The 19,721-nt window shown below is 42.7% G+C and overlaps 1 protein-coding gene across 1 annotated transcript in view; it reads left to right on the top strand.

Annotated features, from left to right (window-relative positions):
• TTC7A (tetratricopeptide repeat domain 7A) overlaps positions 1 to 19,721 on the top strand; it is a 224,768-nt gene that overhangs the window by 137,973 nt on the left and 67,074 nt on the right. The window contains exons 16-18 of the mRNA XM_015411853.1: positions 11,526 to 11,642; positions 15,567 to 15,664; positions 19,484 to 19,618. Coding sequence (XP_015267339.1) covers positions 11,526 to 11,642; positions 15,567 to 15,664; positions 19,484 to 19,618 — 350 coding nt within the window. The remainder of the gene's footprint in view (positions 1 to 11,525; positions 11,643 to 15,566; positions 15,665 to 19,483; positions 19,619 to 19,721) is intronic.

Genomic DNA, 19,721 nt, shown 5'->3' with positions numbered 1-19,721 from the left:
TTGGACAGCTTCTTTGTACCATGTAGGAACAATACCAACAAGATGATACAATGCAATTGGACCACTTTGGCACCAACAGCCTATCTGCACAAGCAACAGTGGAGCACAATGTCATAATGTCTCTCATTGTTATTGTGGATCCATGGAAATCTCTAGGTGACCAGTTCCTGCAAGAGGTTACACAAAGGGGGCAGTGGTAAGAGCAGGAAGTGTCCAGATGAAAAATATGTGTTTACCAAATATTTTTTAATATCCACACTGCATTATAATTGGTGGAAATGACTCTGCCTTGTGCGGAGAACTCCATGACTGGGTCCTCACAGTTCTCAGCAAGACATTCCTACAACTCTGGAAGCAGCTTACAGTAAAATGCAAAGAACTGCATCCAGGTTGGAAGGGAATATTCAGAGTGAAAGGGAATATTCTCAGTGAAAGGAAATATTCGGAGGAAAATGTCTGCTGCTTTCTTGATACCTTCTATGAAAAAGGGAAACTACTTATTTTCATGCTGGTGGGAGAGCATTTATAAGACTAATGCTTTGCTTTACTCATCATGTCAAAGCAATATGAAAATGAAAAAGGCATTTTATATTTATCCAGAGAGTCTGTGCTCCCTGTCTTTAAAAAATAAAGAACTCCATGTAAGCCAAGAGGTCAAGGAAGAGAAATGTGTGAGCTTCTCAGCTTCTCTAAAAAGATTTCAAGGTCCACAAACACTCTGAGTTCTGCTGGAAAGATGGCTGGTATATGTATAGTTAATACAAAGATGAGTCCTTATATATAACAGACATTTTTAAAGCAAACTATTGCTGCTAACAGCAATAACAGTTATTCACACTAAATGTCAAAAAAAATCCAACCCTCCTAAAAGGACCATTTGCACTATTACACAGGTCTCTCGGCCTTCCTCCTTGGATTTCAAGGCAGTGTGCTTTTCCTTTTCATTAAAACTAAAAACATTAGAGCTTCATTACATGTATTTGTATGTACATGTAATCCATTGGCAGATTTTTTCCTTTTTTAATCATACAATGAAAATAAATGACTACAAATACAGAATAAGTTGTGCCAGACAAGCAAACAATGTGGTCTTGCTTAATTTACACAGAATTTGGGTATCAATGCTGGGCCCTTGGCAGCCATAAAGCAAGAGCCAGAAAACACAAGACACAGCAGAGACTGTAGTTCCCTACTCTGGAAGCTTTTATAGTCCTTTTAGGCCAGGGGAGCTAATGGTTGGCATGGGCATAAGAACACTTCATTGTCCAGGGAATGCTTCTGTGTAAGTGTCCAGGAAGAAACTGATCACATACCTAAACAAGATGTGCTGATAATCATAGGTGACTGGAACACAAAAGGAGGAAACAAAGCAGAATCAAATAGAGTTGGAAGATCTGGGCTAGGAGCATGAACTGAAGCAGGACAGCATCTCATAGAATTTAGTGAAGATTTGTTCCTTGCATGTTTCAGGCAACCAAACAGATGATTGTATACATGGACGTTACCAGATGGCCAATGCAGAATTCAACTAGATTACATAATAGGAAGCAGATGATGGAGAAGCTCTATTATCTCTGCTCAAACGAGACCAGGAGCCAACTGTGACACATTACAGACCATGAATTGTTAGTATCAAAGGTCAGAATAAAGCTGAAGAAAAACAACAAAACATTTATAGTGCCAAAATACAACCTAAGCAACAATCCTGAAGAGTTTAAAGACCATGTAAAGAACAGATTTGCATTACTGAGTTCAAGCAAACGTAAACACGAACCCAGAAGAACTCTGGGTTGAGACCAGAGATATTATCAATGAAGAATGTGCAAAGACTCTTCCTGTAGCTAAAAGAAATGAAAAGCCTTGATGGATGACAAGTGAAACTTTTAGAATTGCTAAAGAGAGATAAGAAGCAAAAGTAAAAGGTGACAGAAGCAGAATCAAACGTCTAAATACAATGTTCCATCAACTCAAACAGAGAGACGAGAACTATTATAATGATCAGTGTAAAGAAGTGGAAGAGAACAACAACAACAAAAAGAACAAGAGATCTTTTCCACAGGATCCAGGAAATCAAAGGGAAATTTAAAGCATGGTTCGACATGCTGAAAGATCAATATGGGAATACATTAACTGAATAGGACAAAATAAAGAAAAAATGGGAACAATACTTTGAAGAACTATACAAAAGAGATGAAAAGATGACAGATTCTTTCCAAGAAGAATCTTTGAAGAAGAAACTACAGTTTTAGAAAGTGAAGTGAAAGCTGTACTGAGAGCAGTTGGGAGAAACAAATCATAAGCAGGAGACGTGATATCAATACAGCTATTCCAAGCCACAGAAGCAGAGTCCATCAGAATCTTAACATGTCAACAAATATGAAAAACAAAACTTAGAATATGGAGAAACAGAATGGTTTCTGGTTGGCAAAAGTGTCAGACAAGGATTTATTTTATCTCCCTATCTCTTCAGCCTATATGCAGAACATATAATAAAGAAAGCTAAATTAGATTTAGATGTAGGTGGACTGAAAACTGGTGGATGAAACATTAGCAGTCTGAGGTATGCAGATGACACCACATTACTGGTTGAAAATAATGAAGACTTGAAACAAGTCCTGATGAAGGTTAAATTAGAAAGTGCCAAAGCACAATTACAGCTGAACATCAAGAAGACAAAAGTAATGACTACTGGGGAATTACACAACTTAAAAGCTGATGATGAAGAAATTGAAATAGTTCGAGATTTTCTGTTCCTTGGCTCCATCATCAACCAGAAGGGAGAATGAGACTGGGGAAGGCAGCCATGAAGAAACTGGAAAAGATATTTAAGTGTAAGGATGTGTTGCTGACGACCAAGGTCAAATTAATCATGCTGTAGTATTCCCCATTACTGTGTATGGATGTGAAAGTTGGATAATGAAGAAAGCTGATAGAAAGTTGATTCCTTTGAAATGTGGTGTTGTATGAGGGTTTTAGGGATACCGTGGATTGCCAAAAAGACAAATAAATGGGTTAAGAAGATAAGAGAAGCCAATGTTGGATCAGACCAATGGCCCATCTAATCCAACACTATGTCACACAGTGGCCAAAAATACCAGGTACCATCAGGAGGTCCATCAGTGGGGCCAGGACACTAGAAGCCCTCCCACTGTTGCCCCCCCAGCACCAAGAATACAGTGCATCACTTGCCCCAGACTGAGAGTTCCTATCTATAACTTGTGGCTAATAGCCACTGATGGACCTCTGCTCCATATGCTTATCTAATTCCCTCTTGAAGCTGTCCATGCTTATAGCCGCCACCACTTCCTGTGGCAGTGAATTCCATGTGTTAATCACTCTTTGGGTGAAGAAGTACTTCCTTTTATCTGTACTACCCCGACTGCTCAGCAATTTCATTGAGTGCCCACGCGTTCTTGTATTGTGAGAAAGGGAGAAAAGTACTTCTTTCTTGACCTGCTCTATCCCATGCATAATCTTATAAACTTCAATCGTGTCACCCCCTCAGCCATCGTTTCTCCAAGCTAAAGAGCCCCAAGTGCTTTAACCTTTCTTCATAGGGAAAGTGTTCCAACCCTTTTATCATTCTAGTTGCCCTTTTCTGTACTTTTTCTAATGCTATGTTCTAGGTCAAATCAAGCGTAGAAGCTAAAATGACTAAACTGAGGCTATCATACTTTGATCACATCACGAGAAGAGTCATTGGAAAAGATAATCATGCTAGAAAAAGTTGAAGGCAGCAGGAAAAGAGGAAAACCCAACATGCAATGGATTGACTCTATAAAGAAAGCCAAGGCCCTTAGTTTGCAAGACCTGAGAATGGCTACTAATGATAGGATGTTTTAGAGGACATTAATTTATAGGGTTGCCATAAGTTGGAAGTGACTTGATGGCACTTAACACAACACACACATTAAGAATCCAGCTTTGAATTGTCTGCTTTGCTGTAGCAAGCTAAAGAAAAAATGCTTATTTCCAGGGAACTCCTTTTCAACACAGATATATTTAAATTAACCATCCACACAGATGGGGACAGTTTTGTGGGTATTTCCCATCTAACTGGGACTTCTGAATGCAAATACATATAAGCAGTTCTCATACATTTGGGAGACTGTCCAAAAAGCACCAGACACACTGTTTACTGTAAGATGCTTCAGAACATGTAAATGGGCCATTTTAAATTAAAATGTATGTTCTGATCACTGTGTCTGCTTAATTCTTAGGGACTGTGACTACTCCTCCCCAGTTAAAAGAATTCTGAGGCAGAGGGATGAAATCTATGGTCAATTCTAATCACTAGATCCATTTCTTGTGAAAGCTTTCTCACTTATAGTAACCAGGCTTCTTCTGTTGAGTGACAGCTTCATTATTCCTGTGGAATGACACTGTCATGGGAGGACATAGGTGAAAGGAGACAATCTTCCACATAACCAAATGCAGTTTGACAGATGATTGTCTATGACTCAATTATATTGCATTTTCAGCACAGCTGCACTTAAAAAAAAAAGAACAGCACTTATGCCTCCCGGCATTCCCTCTTGTTGCCCACTGGCCCTCAATTATATTGCATTTTCAGCCCAGCTGCACTTAAAAAAAAAAGAAGAACAGCAGTTATGCCTCCCGGCATTCCCTCTTGTTGCCCACTGGCACCTCGGGTGCCAACTGGAGGAAATGGGGGGGGGAGTGAACAAATGTGTGCCAGTGGTGTATCAATGTGCTTACATTGCACCATCATTGTATTGGCATGCTTATACTACTTCCAGTTAAAATCAAAAGTGACATGGAGTGGCTGTAGCATTTCATTAAAACTCTATGGTCAAACTGTAGAGTTTTTGCAAAATGCTAGACCATCCCCTATGTCACTTCAAGTTTTAACTGGAAGTGGTATAAGCATGCTGGCACAGTGCTGTTGTGCTAGATTATGCTCCCCAATTCCTTCTGGAGGCTTGGTGCTGTGGCCTAGCAATCCTGCTTACAGTTCACTCCTGTGTGTTGCCGTACAGTAGATCCTCACCACTGACAGGACTCCTGTTCCTAGGATCACCAGGAATGGCAGACCAGTAGGCCAAAATGGCCTTGGAAAGGACCTCACCTTCAGCTCAGGAAAGTCACATACAGTGCCAGGCTTGTCTGCAGCATTACTCCACTGATGGGCCTCCTGATGGCACCTGATATTTTTGGCCACTGTGTGACAGAGTGTTGGACTGGATGGGCCATTGGCCTGATCTAACATTGGCTTCTCTTAAAAAAGAGAGAGAGAGTTGTGCAGCAGTGGCAACCAAGCTTGCCTGGCTGGGCAGGTGAGGTTGGTGAGGTTGGTGCTGTTGCAAGTCACCTAGCCAGGTAGACAAAATGGGTACATATTTCCTCCCCATGTAGACACAGTTCTGAGAAGCTGGTGATGGGGCAGAAGCAGGGTGCAGGGCCAGAATTCTCATTTCTGCTCTCCTTTTCCCAGTGTGCAAAGCGATCACGTGCTCAGGACTATCCACGTCAGGTATTTGGGCTGCAGACCACAAATAAGTGAAATCATGTGTCATAAGTCCATAAATAGTGAGGGTCTACTGTAATGCCTGCAGTGCAACAAAGGGCTTGAGTTGCAACAACTAAAACAACATTTCTAAATCCTCTCACAACATATTATGTCGTTGCCAATCTTACGTTACAGAGGAGTTCAGAAAAAGGGGTTCAAGGTCCAATGACCCTTAAAATGCAGAACAAGGCGCTACTAATAGTTGTACTTCCTTTCATGTCTCCTCCCACACACACATGCAAATACTGAAGCTTCTTTGAATGTTCCCACACACACCCCCAGAAATAATGCAGTGACGAAGAAAATTTAAGAGAGGCTTGTAGAAGCCATGAGTTTTAGTGTTGAAATATGAGAGGTGACATAGGATAAGTGTTCTTGTTTAAGAAACAGGAGAATATAAGCAAATATGAACAAGCCCTCGGGCCAGATAAAGGTAAATGAATTAAATAGGAATGACAGAGACAAATGAAAGCCTTGTTAGTATACCAAGAAATATGTGATATTTATCCATGAGGTTCCCCCAGCTTTCAGCATTAGCTTTTTCTTGGGGCAGAGTAGGTAAAATCCACCTCTAGGAAGTCATTGTGCTTGTAGTTCCTCGGATCCAACCTGATATAATTTTTTAAAGTGCAATTGAAGAAGACTGACAAGTCCATAAAGAGCCCTTTCCAAAGACTAAAGGTAAATGCTTTTACTTCAGTTAACAATGAACAGTATAGCCTTTTGAAACAAAATTTATTTTTCAGTGCTTCCACTTGAAAAGAGCTTCTTGTGTGTAACCACCCAACATCCCTCCACCCATAGTGGAGGAAACCCTATAGGCCTTCTGAAATTAACTGTGTATGTGCCAGAGTATACATGATTAGATGGAAGAACTTACAGTGCGATCCTAAAAACACTTTCATGGGAGTAAGCCTTTTTGAATAGATGAGTAAGATTCTGAGCAGACTTATTTAGGATTAGGGATGCTTGAACACCTGCTAGTTTGGCTTGCGTCCTGTTCACCAGTCATGAGCAGAGACCTGATTTTTCAACTATTGTGTTTCAATAAATTCCTACCCTTTGGTGTTCATCAAAGGTCCCTGCCACACGGCAGGGGAAAGGACAGCTGAACTGCGGCTAATCTGAGCCGCACCAAAGTTGAGACGCGCGGCGGGATCCCACGGATCCCCCGAGCCGCGGCGCGGCGCTCCCCGGCACGATCAGATGCCGGGGAGGAAGAGTCGGATGGGAGGGGGAGTCTGCCGAACTGTGCATGCTCGAGCATGCGCAGTACGGCAGGGGGCCGGGATGCACCAACGCAAAGACGCGCCGGCTGATCCCACGGCCCGGCTTGAGGCGCTCTACTGGAAAGTGGTTCTTTTTTAGTGCGCGTTTTCGGCGGTAGGGACGGATCACGGACGGGCAGGCAACGATTCCCAGATGTTGCCGTGGGATCGCGCCCGTTTGCTCCGCCCCCATTCCGTCCCCCTCCCGGCCCAAAACGCCTCGTATGAACAGGGCCAAAGTAGGCCTAATAATGCTAATAGCAACTGATAAATTTGCAGCATCTTTTTGCATGAACAGTTCTGCAAAAAAAACCCAATGCTAAGCCATTTGGTAGGCATTTGTGGCTGTTCAACATGAAGCAAATTTACTAGGCGATTGACACCTTTGAAAACAGCAAGTTCAAATTCACAGCATCCCTATTTAGCTTCTCTCTCTTAGTGGCATACAGTTATATAAAAGAAAGCATTTTCAAAATGAGATACCTTCTTTTTTAACAAATGGGTTTTGGGTTTATTTTTTAAAATACCTGTTTTTCTTCTCTTTTCTCTCTCTTGTTACATCTTGATGGTAGCTGATTTTTAAGGGTGTGATTGGGTTCCATACTGAGAATATTTTCACTAATTCCAGAGTGGCAGCTGTATTCATCTGCTATAGTAAAATTAAACAGGAACACCTTAGAGTAACAAAATGGATTTGTTATTTTATTTATTTATTTATATAAAATAAATAAATAAATAAAATTAATTTCAGCATAAGCTTTTGTGAGTTGGTGCTCACTTCATCAGATGCAAGAAGAAATTATCTCCATTCAATTAAATTAACTAAAGAAATTACTTTTTACAAATTCTTTTCATTTAAGAGCCTCAGTAAATTAAAATTGTTCTATATTGGCTGTGTCACTGTGCCTCATAGGGTTCCCAAGTACTTACCGCAATCCATCGGGGGACACATGCTCCCCGGCCGGAACATTCCTCCCTATAATGCACCATGCCGTCGCCAGGAAGTGACGCTGGGTGATGCTCTGACACAATGGGGTTGAAAACTCGATGGTACCATCGAGTTTCCAGCCCCATTGCCAGAGCGTCGGCCAACGTCACTTCCTGGCGACGGCATGGTGCGGCGAATCTGTTGTCCACGCAGGAATGGTCCTGGGAAGATGTATGTGTCCCCCGCCGAATCACGGTAAGTACTTGGTAAGCCTGATGCCTCACCACTAAAACAAGCAGAGTCTTCTATTCAAAAGTTGCACGAATGTGCATAGGGCTTAATACCCCATGCACTTAGTAAAATGCGATGCTGAATGTGACCCTTATTTGACATTATTGCTTCCACTTCTTTCTGCCTATTCATACTTTTCTTATATGGATGCTAAATTCATGTACTGTGTTTGAAGTTGTAAACAGTGCAGTAAATTATGTTGAACTCTTGAAAGAGAATTACCCAGGATATTGTATTTGAACATTGCATGTTCACCTTACAAAGCTTTCCCATGGTGAATATAAAGGCATTTTCACTATAATAGCAGAGAAGAGCTTGCATGCATTGACCTGTTTAGAATATCAATATATTTAATTCTCAACATGGCCTATCTGTGGATATTTAAATCCAGAGATTGGGCCCATGGTCCGACAAGACAGAGCTTTCCACAAACCTGACAGAAAAATCTGAAATCTTCAAAAAGGGTGTGGGTAGGAACAGCACCTATAGCTTTAAGAAACAAATGGCCTTGGTGGCCATTGCTAGGCAATCACAAGCATATTGCTAGAGATCAGGCCTTGGTTTCTGTCAGTAAAAGGCAGGTTGGTCCTTATACTGTTCATGAGAATCCACTGAGCCACAGGAACAAAACTGGGGACAGGGGTGCCAAGCTCCAGGTGGGCAACAAACACACGGGGAACATGGCAACGTTGAGTAAATGTGGAAAATCACGGTGTTCAAACAAAACACACAGTTCTGATATGCTACTATACATTATTTGATTAAATCATATAATATACAGTAAAGACCCTAGTGCAACTCATTGATTATAGTGCACTGATAACAATGACATAAAGATGTACAAATGAATATGACAATATAAATCTTGTAGGAATGTCCACAGCTACAGAGACAAATATGCAGACAGGATTCAATGTTGTAGGCTGTCTTGCTTTCAGAAAAGAGATGCAGCAAATGTCATGGAACACACCTCCCAGGCAAAAGTTGTGTATTTCGAGAAATCCTTCTTCAGGCAAATTATTTCTCCTGGAACTAACTTACAAATACAATATAACACAACATACTTTACATAGTATCCAGGGGGGTTCCTGCACTCACCCAAAGCTCACAATGCTACAATGCACAAGTCAAGAAATTCTGTAGAAGGCTTCTCCCGTTCTCCATAGGAGCAAACCAGAATGACCACTCTAATAACTAACAGGGGACAGGGTTGTCAGTCTCCAGCTGGGGTCTGGGGATCTCCCAGAGTCACAACTGATCTCCAGGCTACAGAGTTCCCCTGGAGAAAAATGGCTGCTTTGGAGAGTAGACTCTATGGCATTACGTTCTGCTGAGGTCCCTCCCCAGGCTGCACCCCCAGATCTCCCGAAATTTCCCAACCTGGCAACCCTAATTGGGAAAGGGCTCAGTGGGCTTCAACTGAAGGAAGAGGCAAGAGAGTCCTATTCCACCCACTAGCAGATATCATTGAATACAAGCTAATGTATCCTTGAACATACTAGCATCCATCTCTAAGCACAATAAGAAAGACATAGCTCTTGATTCTGAACTTCCAGTTAGAGCTGTGTGGACTTGAGAGCCAGTGTGGTGTAGTGGTTAAGAGTATCGGACTAGTATCTGGGAGACCCAGATTCGAATCCACATTAATGCCATGGAAGCTCACTGAGGGACCTTCGGCCAGTCACATTGACTCAGCCTAACCAATATCACAGGGTTGTTGTGAGGAAAAAATGGAGGAGAGGAGAATGATGTAAGACACCTTGGGTCCCCATTGGGGAGAAAGGTGGGGTATAAATGAATTAAATAATAATAAAAGTAAATAAAATAGAAGGTTTAGAACGGATAAAAGGAAGTACTTCTTCACCCAAAGAGTAATTACCATGTGGAATTCACTGTCACAGGACATGGTGGCACCTACAAGCATAGACAATTTCAAGAGGGGACTGGATAAATATATGGAGCAGAGGTCCATCAGTGGCTATTAGCCACATGGTATAGATGGAACACTATGTCTGGGGCAGTGATGCTCTGTATTCTTGGTGCTTGGGGGGTAACAGTGGGAGGAATTCTGGAGTTATGGCCCTGCTGGTGTATCTCCTAATGGCCCTTGGTTTCTGGCCACTGTGTGACACAGAGTGTTGGAGTGGATGGGCCATTGGCCTTATCCAATATGGCTTCTCTTATGTTCTTAAGGTTTGCATGGAGCAAGATGCTCATTTTTTAACATGGTCGTTTGTTCCTTGGTTTGTGTTTATGTATATTTTCAAATATTCATTGACTAATTTTGATCAATGGAGGGAGAAATCTGAAGCAAAGGAGAGGAAAGGAATCAGTGGTCATGTTGGACAAAGGCTTAACCCTCGTGTTTCAGTAATAAGGTTGGGCCACATACTTGAAGAAGTTCTGTGTGCTCCAACAGTTGAGAATATTTTCCCAACATATTAACTGAAAAACGGGAGTCCTGGGGGTTAAACCAGGTGTGGCTGCCTGGGCAGCCCCACAAGATCTAACCTGTAGCAGGGTGCTCCCAATGGCCTGGCTGGAAGTGATGACAGAGGAGCGGGGCCTTCGAAGGCCAGCAATGAACCAGCAAGGGAGAGATCTGAAACAGAACTGCAAGGCCTCAAGAAGGCTCTCGGCAGTGGATGGAAGAGGAGCATGGAGGTGGCTGAGGACAGGACAGCCTGGGAAAGGCCCAGAGAGGAGGCAGCACTGCCAAAACCAACAGAGTCCCAGACAAAGGGAAAACCTGGGGGCAACAGGCCTGCAAGACCTGATGCTGCCCAGCAGAAGCTCCGGAAGGAAGTACATTGATGGGAGCTCCCAGAGGCAAGGGCAGAAAAAAGCCCATAGGCAGGAGGGGGTGGCACAGCCCACGATAGCCTCTGAAAAGCCCAGGGGTCGGCCAAGCCTGGTGAGCTCCTGAAGGTATGGGGCAGGCTAGAAAGGCCAAGGGACCCCCAAGCAAGAGGGGTGGCTGAGGAGCTGGCTTGAAAGTGACACCTCCCCAAGGCAGGCATGCTCACCCAGAGACAGGCTACACCGAAGGTTGCCAACACTGCACTGAGAAATTCCTGGATATTTGGGAGTGGAGCCTGGGGAAGGTGAGGTTTAGGGATGGGAGGGTCCTCAGCATAATGCCATAAAGCCCACTGTCCAAAGCAGCCATTGTATCCACCAGAGCTGATCTGTGTCATCTAGAGACCAGTTGTAACTCCAGGAGATCTCCAGGCCACATCTGGAGGTTGATAACCATAGCTGTACCACAGTGTTGGGTGTCATGGAGGTGTGAGGGAATCACAGGGAAGCAGGATCAGAAAAGGAAACAAGGACTAAAAGGGAAATGGACCACTTCCCAAGCCCAGGAGGAACCCAGGGGAAAGCCTTTCTAGGTTGTGAAGAAGGGAACCCGTTTTGAGGCAACAGGAAGGTGTGACACAACAGCTTACATAGAGCAGATGGAAATACCATGACCTTAATAGTGGCCTTTCTTTCTTTTTTTTTACAGCTTACTCTTCACCAAAGTGAAGCTGGAGTTGGTGCATAAAGGACCAGAAGAGGCTTTAGTGACTTGCAGGCATATGTTGCATCTGTGGCAGACACTATATAGTGTTTCACAACACAGGTAGGTTTTTCTTTAAGTAGAATTGCTGTAAATGAAATGTGCCTCTCCTTCAGGGTTAGCCTCTTAAAGAGACAGTACACAACACAAGCAATCTTTTAAAATATTCTCAAGGCCTTCTCTCTATGCCCTTGACTGCAGAGTTGAGGTAGTTGGCAACCAGAGACAGGGCTTTCTTGGTGATGGGACCTCACCTTGGAAACTCCCTCCCCCTTAAGGCTTGTCTGGTACCTTAAAAAAAACACATTTCCTTTACTCAGGGTTTTCACTAGGGTTGCTAGGTCCCTTGGAGCAGCTGGCAGGGGATGGGGGTACACTTACTGGGGAGGAATGCCAGAAATTAATGTGACATGCCTACTTGACCCAGAAGTGATGTAGGCACATGAAGAGGGTGATGCTCTGGTTTTGGGGCAAAACTCTATGGTAGAATTAGCTTCTACCATAGAGATTTGCCCAAAAACCAGAGTGCCATCTCCCAAAATTCCTGCATCACATCTGGGTCATGTAGGCATGTCGGATTAATTTCTGGCATTCCTCCCTTGAGGGGGGTAATTCCTCCTTGCTGGTCAGCAGCAGAGAGGTGGTGGCTGAAGGTGGGAGATCCCCATCTCCACCGGGGTGGTGGTCTGGCATCTCTAGTTTTAACTGAGAGCATCCATATTTTAAAGCTGTTATTCTGGTTTTCTTCTAACTTGAGGACTATTTTATTAATATCATGATATGTTTCCAAACATTGTTTTACAGGGTTTTTTAAATCCTTCTGGCTTGTTTTTATGTTGTGCCTTTTTATGGCTTGTTTCTGCTGTTGCTGTATGGTTTCCTTGCAATATTTTTCTATCTGGGCAACCTCAAGCAACTCTCTGGAGAGGCAGCATATACTTAGAAAGCAATTCAATTGACCTTGTTCATTCCTTGAAAGTACAAGTACCAGCTTTTCTCACATGACAGAAATGTTGATGCTGCTAGTGTTATTGGCTCCACCATTGATGCCACCACCATCATGTATATGAAGCCCACAAGGTCCTGCTATCTAGGACCCACAAGAACATAGAACCAACCCTACCTCCAAGTAGGGATGCTTTATTTAAAAATTCTTAATTCCAGAAGTGATCGGCATAGGCATGCATGGCCAGGTAGGTTTTTGAGTGGGTTGGGGACCTCTGACTGTTGTGGGCTCACTTTCAAGGCTGTCTGAGCAAGAGTAGTACATTAAGGGTAAAGATCATCTTTGGTCATTTTTTTAAGGGATGAAAAAATGTTAAGCATGTAAAAGTTGCAATTCTATACTCACTTAAATGTTTGTAAATCCTACAGAGGTCAGGGAGATTTATGAGCATGTAAGTAGGTCCAGGATTCCTGCCTAAATCTATATATAGATGCATGAGCAAGAGACCTGAAATTTGCAGAAACTACTGAGCAAATGAAGCGATGTTACTTTATACCAGTTAGAAACTAGGAGGGGACAGTGTCATATAACCAGCCAGCTTTATAGGAACCAGCGCCTGGGAAATAATACTAGCTGCAGTCAAGCCTCACTTTGAAAATGGCGAGTGCAGAATCTTAGAACTGAAAGGGACCATCAGGCCTTCTGGTACATCTCCCCGCTAAGGCACAAGCTCCCTTCCATCAGCACCCAGCCCACAGACCAGTTGTTGTTAATTATTGCTTTTAAGAGCAACCCATAATGGATGAAACAGAAAATGTGAGTGATTGACTGTCTTTCTCAGAATGAGTGGCAGGGTTGTTTATTAAATTGTGAGCAATCACATGCTGAAGAGGAAACTCCTTCCTTCCTTCAAGGTCTTCAAACAGCACCTTCAATTAATTTGTGTTATGTGTCAGTTTAATCAATTAATATGTTGATTAGTTAGAAGCAGACCTTTAATTAAAAATCTTTAATTACTTGGTAACCATTCTTTGTACATACCCTCCCTCATGCAAGATGGGAAATACAGGGATACTGTACTTCACCATAATACTGTGACTGTACCATATACTTAAGCAGCATTTTTGTGTGGAAAGCTATCCACTCAAACAGCATATTGACACTGAAGTAGGGTTGCCAGGTCTGGGGTTGGGAAGTTCCTGGAGATTTTGGGGGTAGAGCCTAGGGAGGGCAGCGTTTGAGGAGGCAAGGGGCCTCAGCAGGGTATAATGCCATAGAGTCCACCCTCCAAGGCAGCCATTTTATCCAGGGGAATAGATCTTGGTCATCTGGAGATAACTTATAATAGCAGGAGATCTCCAGGTGCCACCTGGAGATTGGCAACCATACACTGATGATGTCTGTATGATTCAAGAAAGGTCTTACATATGAACAAATTATCCTAGCTACATGATTCCTGAGGAGGATAACAAATTTTTTTTTGGGGGGGGATGAATGAACAGGTAAACACATGAACTCCTGAAAATAACATGACATAAAACAAACTATAGTCAGCCGACTATTGATCAACAGAGATAAGACAAGAATGGCAAAGGGAGAATGCACAAAGTTCTTAATTATTTCTTCTTGCTTCTGGAATATGTTTAATATATAAGAACAGCCAGTTTACTATTAGATATGAGAAGCTGGTGACCCACAGGGCTGATCTGACTATCCAGGCAAACTAGGCAGTCTCTTCAGGCACCAGAATTTAAGGGGCTTCAAATTAAATGGAAGTGAATTTATTTTCTTTATTCTAGCACTGTAGGCCAGGCAGATTACTGTTACATAGTGATGATAATAGTGGGCATTTTATTCTAGAGTAGATGAAAGTTACAAATGGGACAGAATCCGATGAGGATTAAAGGCAGCAAGAGAGAGCTAGTATGGTGTAGTAGTGTGTATGTCAGGCTAAGATCTAAGAGACTCAGGTTCTAATCTCCACAGCCATGATCCTCATTGGGCAACCTTAGTCCAATCACTTTATTTCAGCCTAACCTACCTCACAGGGGGAGGGACAGCAGCATGGTGTAGCCTGGTCATGTCAGATCAGCTGCCCTGAGCTGGCCTTGACTGGGAGGGCAAGGTAGAAAGTTGAAAAATAAAATAAATAAATAAATCTTGGAAGCTAAGCAGACTCGGTACTTGGAAGGGTACGAAGGAAAACTCTGTAGGGGAAGGCAATGACGCACCACCTCTGCTTCTCACTTGCCTTGAAAGCCCCTTAGTCAGGTTGCCATAAATTGACTGCAACTTGATGGCTCTTTACACACACACCTCAAAGGGTTGTTATGGGGGCAAAATGGAGGGTGAAAGAGAAGAGAAGAGATTGGAATTATACTCCACCCTTCACTAACCAAAGGAGTCTCAGAGCGGCTTACAAACTCCTTTCCCTTCCCCTCCCCATAACAGATACCCTGTGAGGTAGGTGGGACTGAGAAAGCTCTGACAGAAACTGCTCTTTTTCAAGGACAGCTCTTGTCAGAACTATGGCTTGCCCAAGGTCATACAGCAGGTGCAAGTGGAGGAGTGGAGAATCAAACCCGGTTCTCCCAGATTACACCGCCATGAGCCCTTTGGAACTCAAAGTCTTTTCTGTTTTTCATATGATTCTAGGCAGAAACAGAATTGTCACCACTAAGCAGGGAATGAAGAGCCAGCTTTTCAGCAGGTGGAAAGCAGTACTTTATACTGAAATGTGCCAAATTACTCTGAGTGTGTCCATCACCACTACCACCACCTGCTTTGCCAGTTTGCTTTGTCAAAATGGCTCAAATGGTGCTGCTAGTGACACAAGCAATTCCCATCACTTTGGCAGAACCATTCCCTTCAGCATATTTTGACAGCCGCTATCTTGCATACACAGATGTTTCTGCTTTCAGAGCTTTCAGAGCTGGTGGCAATTGGATCAGATTGATGCTCATTTTGTAGGCCTGCCTAATACCCTGTGTTTTCTGTAAGCCACCATCTATCACATTGTTGCTGTTGTCATTCCCTTGCAGTGATTCTGAGAAAGCAAGCAGTGTGACTGAGGTGCCGCCAGTCAAGAAACATAACAGCATGTATCTCACACTTCCTGACGCCCATGATAATGACTCTGGTAAGAGGTGTTTTTTTAAAAAAGGCTTCTTGTGGCCATACTCTAGTGCAAACAAAGGTAGACCATCTCCCCACACAAAAACTGAAAATAGTTTTTTGCCTTAGGCATTCATTCCCAGTGATGTGCCATGAGAAATAAATTGATGAGATAAAGTTCATATGTGTCAGAATAACATGCCACGGAAGAGGTTGCCTTCTTTTTCTCTATGTTAGTCACTATTTGAGGCTTTGCCTCTCTCCCATGGTTTTGCTGGGGGAGGGGAGCTAATTCTCTTGTGTCTCTGCATCAGGTTTGATTGGCTCATCCAGTCACTCCCAAAATACCGGCAGACTCAGAGGAAGTTGCCCATTGTGCCTCTGCACAAGTCATGGCTCTAGGCTTGTTTCCTTCCTATTAGAAGTATGCCCAGCATAGTGACTCACATAGAGTAATAAAGGAGAACCCTTTGTGGGCAGCTAAGTTTAGTCTTGCACATGTTTTAAAAGTAATGCTTTTGGGGTTTAACTATAAAGCATGCCTGCAATTATAATTTAGGGGGGAAATCCTTAAGTATCAGACATTTGAGAAAAGACTGCCTTAGAGGTTTATGTGGTCACACAGACCACTCAAACTAAAATTGTAAATTAAAAGAAAATCACAATCCAGTCAACTCATGTACTCTGGGCCCTGGTCAGTCTGGCTTCAGGCCTTATGGGTCAGAGATAGGGCTGCCAAGTCCCCCCGGGGGGTGGATTTCCCCCCCGCTTTGGAGGCCTGATTTTCGCCGCTGCGGAATCGGGCCCCGGGGGAAACCCTACCCTGGTGTGCACGTCAGCCAGATGTGACGTGCTGACGCCGGGCACGCTGGGGGCGGGGCCACAGCCATCTGAGGGGAAAACTCTATGTTTTCCCCTCAGATGGCTGTGGCCCCACCCCCAGCGTGCCCGTCGTCAGCACGTTACATCCGGCTGACGTGCATGCAGCACGCACTTTGCGCGCACGCACACTAGGGACACCTTCCGGGAGCCCCCTACCACCAAGAAAAACACACCTGGCAACCCTAGTCAGAGATGGCACTGATGTCCATCTGAATGTAGACAAAGGCCATGCTTCTTTGTTTCTCCTACTGGATTTATCTGCTGCCTTTGATACAGGGTCTTGCTGAAACATTTGGAAGCAGAAGTAGGTATCAGGGGATATGCTTTGGGTTGGTTTAGATCATTCTTTACAGATCAGACTCAAAGGACTGCTGTTGGAGACCAGTTATCATCAGTGTGGGATTTGCCCCGTGAGGTTCCACAGTGTGCAGTCTTTTCCCGCATGCTGTTAAATCTCTGTGTAAAATACTTAGAGAAATAATTTGTAGTTTTAGAATTGAATGTCATCAATATGCTGAGGACACCCAGCACTATATCTCTGTATCCAGATCTCCTGGGGATGTGGTAGAGGTCTTGAGCTACCTCCTTACTGCTGTGATTAAATGGCTGGGAGTCAACAGACTGAAACTGAGCCATGAGAAGATGGAGGTAATGGTGGAGTGTAAGCCTTAGCTCTTGAAGGACATCATGCATCCCACTTTTGATGGGGTTCAGCTGGCCCTTGCTGACTTGGTTAAAAATCTAGGGGTTATACTGGATCCAGCACTGCTGCTGGAGAAGCAAGATAATGCAGCTGCAAAAAACACTTTCTTCCAATTTAGTTTAGTCTGGAAGATGGCCCCTACATTGACTCAGCCTATCTGGCCACCTGGATCCATGCCTGATAACATCAAGACTAGAACACTGTAATGTACTCTGTATAGGTTTTCCCTCAAAATCAGCACAGAAACTCCAGTTGGTACAGATTGCTGCAGCTTGGTTAGTATCAGGAACTAGGCAGAGCATGCATATTATGCCAGTTCTGTGGTCACTCCATTGGCTGCTTATTAGTTACTGGGTTTAGTTAAAGATCCTGACTATCCCATACAAAGACAAATGTGAACAAACACGACCTAATCAGAGAACAAGTATAGAGAAAACAGTTGTGAGAGTGTGACCCATAAATCAAGCAGTTGAGTTCAACATTTGTATAAATGGGGAGTTGCCCCAAAAGACCAATACAACCACTTTTAATTTTAAAAGGTGTAACTTCTCTGATATGAGGGGACATGTGAGGAAGAAACTGAAAGGAAAAGTAGAAAGGGTCAAAACCATTGGGGAAGCTTGGAGACTATTTAAAACTACAATCCTAGAGGCTCAGAAAAATATATACCGCAGGTTAGGAAAGGCACAAATAGGAATAGGAAAAAGCCTGCATGGTTAACTAACAACATAATGGAAGCTGTAAAGGTAAGAAGGATTTTTTGGCAACATTGGCAACATTGGCAACATGGCAACATTGCTCATCTGACCAGGCCCTCCTGCAGGTGCTATCCTGCAAAGAGGCAAAATCAATGACTGCCTGTTCATGTGCATTCTGTGTAGTGGACTCTGCCCTGTGGAACTGCCTGCCTGGTGAGGTCAGGAAAGCTCCCACGCTTCTGGCTTTCCAAAAATTATCTAGAACAGAACTTTTAAGGAGGGCATTTTTACAAAGGAAATAGGGCTGCATTATAACAGAATGGCTCAGTCAGGATAATGTTTCAATAAAGGGGAACAGGATTGTGGACTATACTACTAGAATGAATGAATGAATGAATGAATGAATGAATGAATGAATGAATGAATGAAGCATTTATTACAACAACAAGCCATAGAATGCACATGCTTAAATATAACATTCATAAAACTGAATTTAAGACAATACCATTTCTTGCATTGTTTAAAATGTTATGTTTAGTACTTATGCCTTGTTTCAGGTTTCTCCAGTCCTAGTCCTATATAATCCGCTTCATTGAGAAAGATATACTATAAATAACATAAAGAAATAAACTGGCATGAGGTTGTATGTTATTAATTTGTTGAGGAGAGGGCATCAGCTTTGCTCTTGGCCTGCTGTTTAATTCTCACGCGGGTCACTTCTTAGAAACTCAGATGATCTCTGTGTCAGATAATGTGAACAACATTTATCTCATGTGTGCAGAGCTATGCATGCTATTGATTGAACTGTAAAAGTAAAAGTTCTGCATCACTGTAATACAGAATCTGCACCAAGAGAAACTGGAAACTGTGACCTCTCCATTATTAAATCTTCATGTTGGCTTAGTGAATAAACAACAGATTAATTTACAATAAAATCAATTTTAAATGATTAAAACTAATTTTAAGTTATTGGAGAAAAAGCAGAACAAATAAAAGCAACAGTAGTTTAGAGGATGCAGCAGAAACAAATACAAAAAGCTCCTCTACTATTAAAAGCCATGTTAAATAAAACAGTCTTATAGCTGAGTAGAGAATTCTGTTTGTGAGCAGAGTGACTCCTTGATGGATGCTAAGTGGACTATTTTTAATGAATTCCTGTCACTTGACATGATTTATCACAGAATTTAATATTTGAGCAGGAGCCCATGAGCAATCTGGTTTCCTTTCCAATTATAATAATTTATTTCTTAAGTAATATTTCCTGAGCAGTAGCCATGTTAGTCTTTTGTAGCAAAAACAAACTGCAGTATTATGGCACTTCAGAAACAAACAAGTTTTTGTTCTGGCATAAGCTTCCATAGACTGAAAGTCATGTAAAGAACCCAAATGTGAAACTAATGAGCTCTTCACAATAATATATAATTTGACCCTTAGTCAAAGGCATTCATATTATCACTGGTTTCCAAGGGGATGGAGGAATGAACCCACCATTTTCAGTTAGTTTAAGGAGAGTGATACGATTACAGTTGTAATGTAAGTTTTGTTTGCCTATATATTTCAGGCTCCCAACGAGCTTCTTCTATCGCAGCATCACGGCTGGAGCAGGCCATGTCTGAAGTAACCATGCACAGTACTACTTTGAAGCAAGGGCCTATGCAACTGTGGACAACTCTTGAACAGATTTGGTTGCAGGCTGGTAAGCCTTTTGTCTATTCTTTTATGATGTGCCAGATGTTTGCTGTCATTCCGAGCTCCAGATTCCAAGTTTTATTCTTAGGGTTGCTACCTGCCTGGAGAAA

The sequence above is a fragment of the Gekko japonicus genome, unplaced genomic scaffold (assembly GCF_001447785.1).
Source record: "Gekko japonicus isolate JY-2015 unplaced genomic scaffold, Gekko_japonicus_V1.1 scaffold359, whole genome shotgun sequence".
Lineage (NCBI taxonomy): Eukaryota > Metazoa > Chordata > Lepidosauria > Squamata > Gekkonidae > Gekko > Gekko japonicus.
The sequence above is the reverse complement of the archived record's forward strand: the minus strand, read 5'-3'. Positions and strand labels throughout refer to the sequence as shown.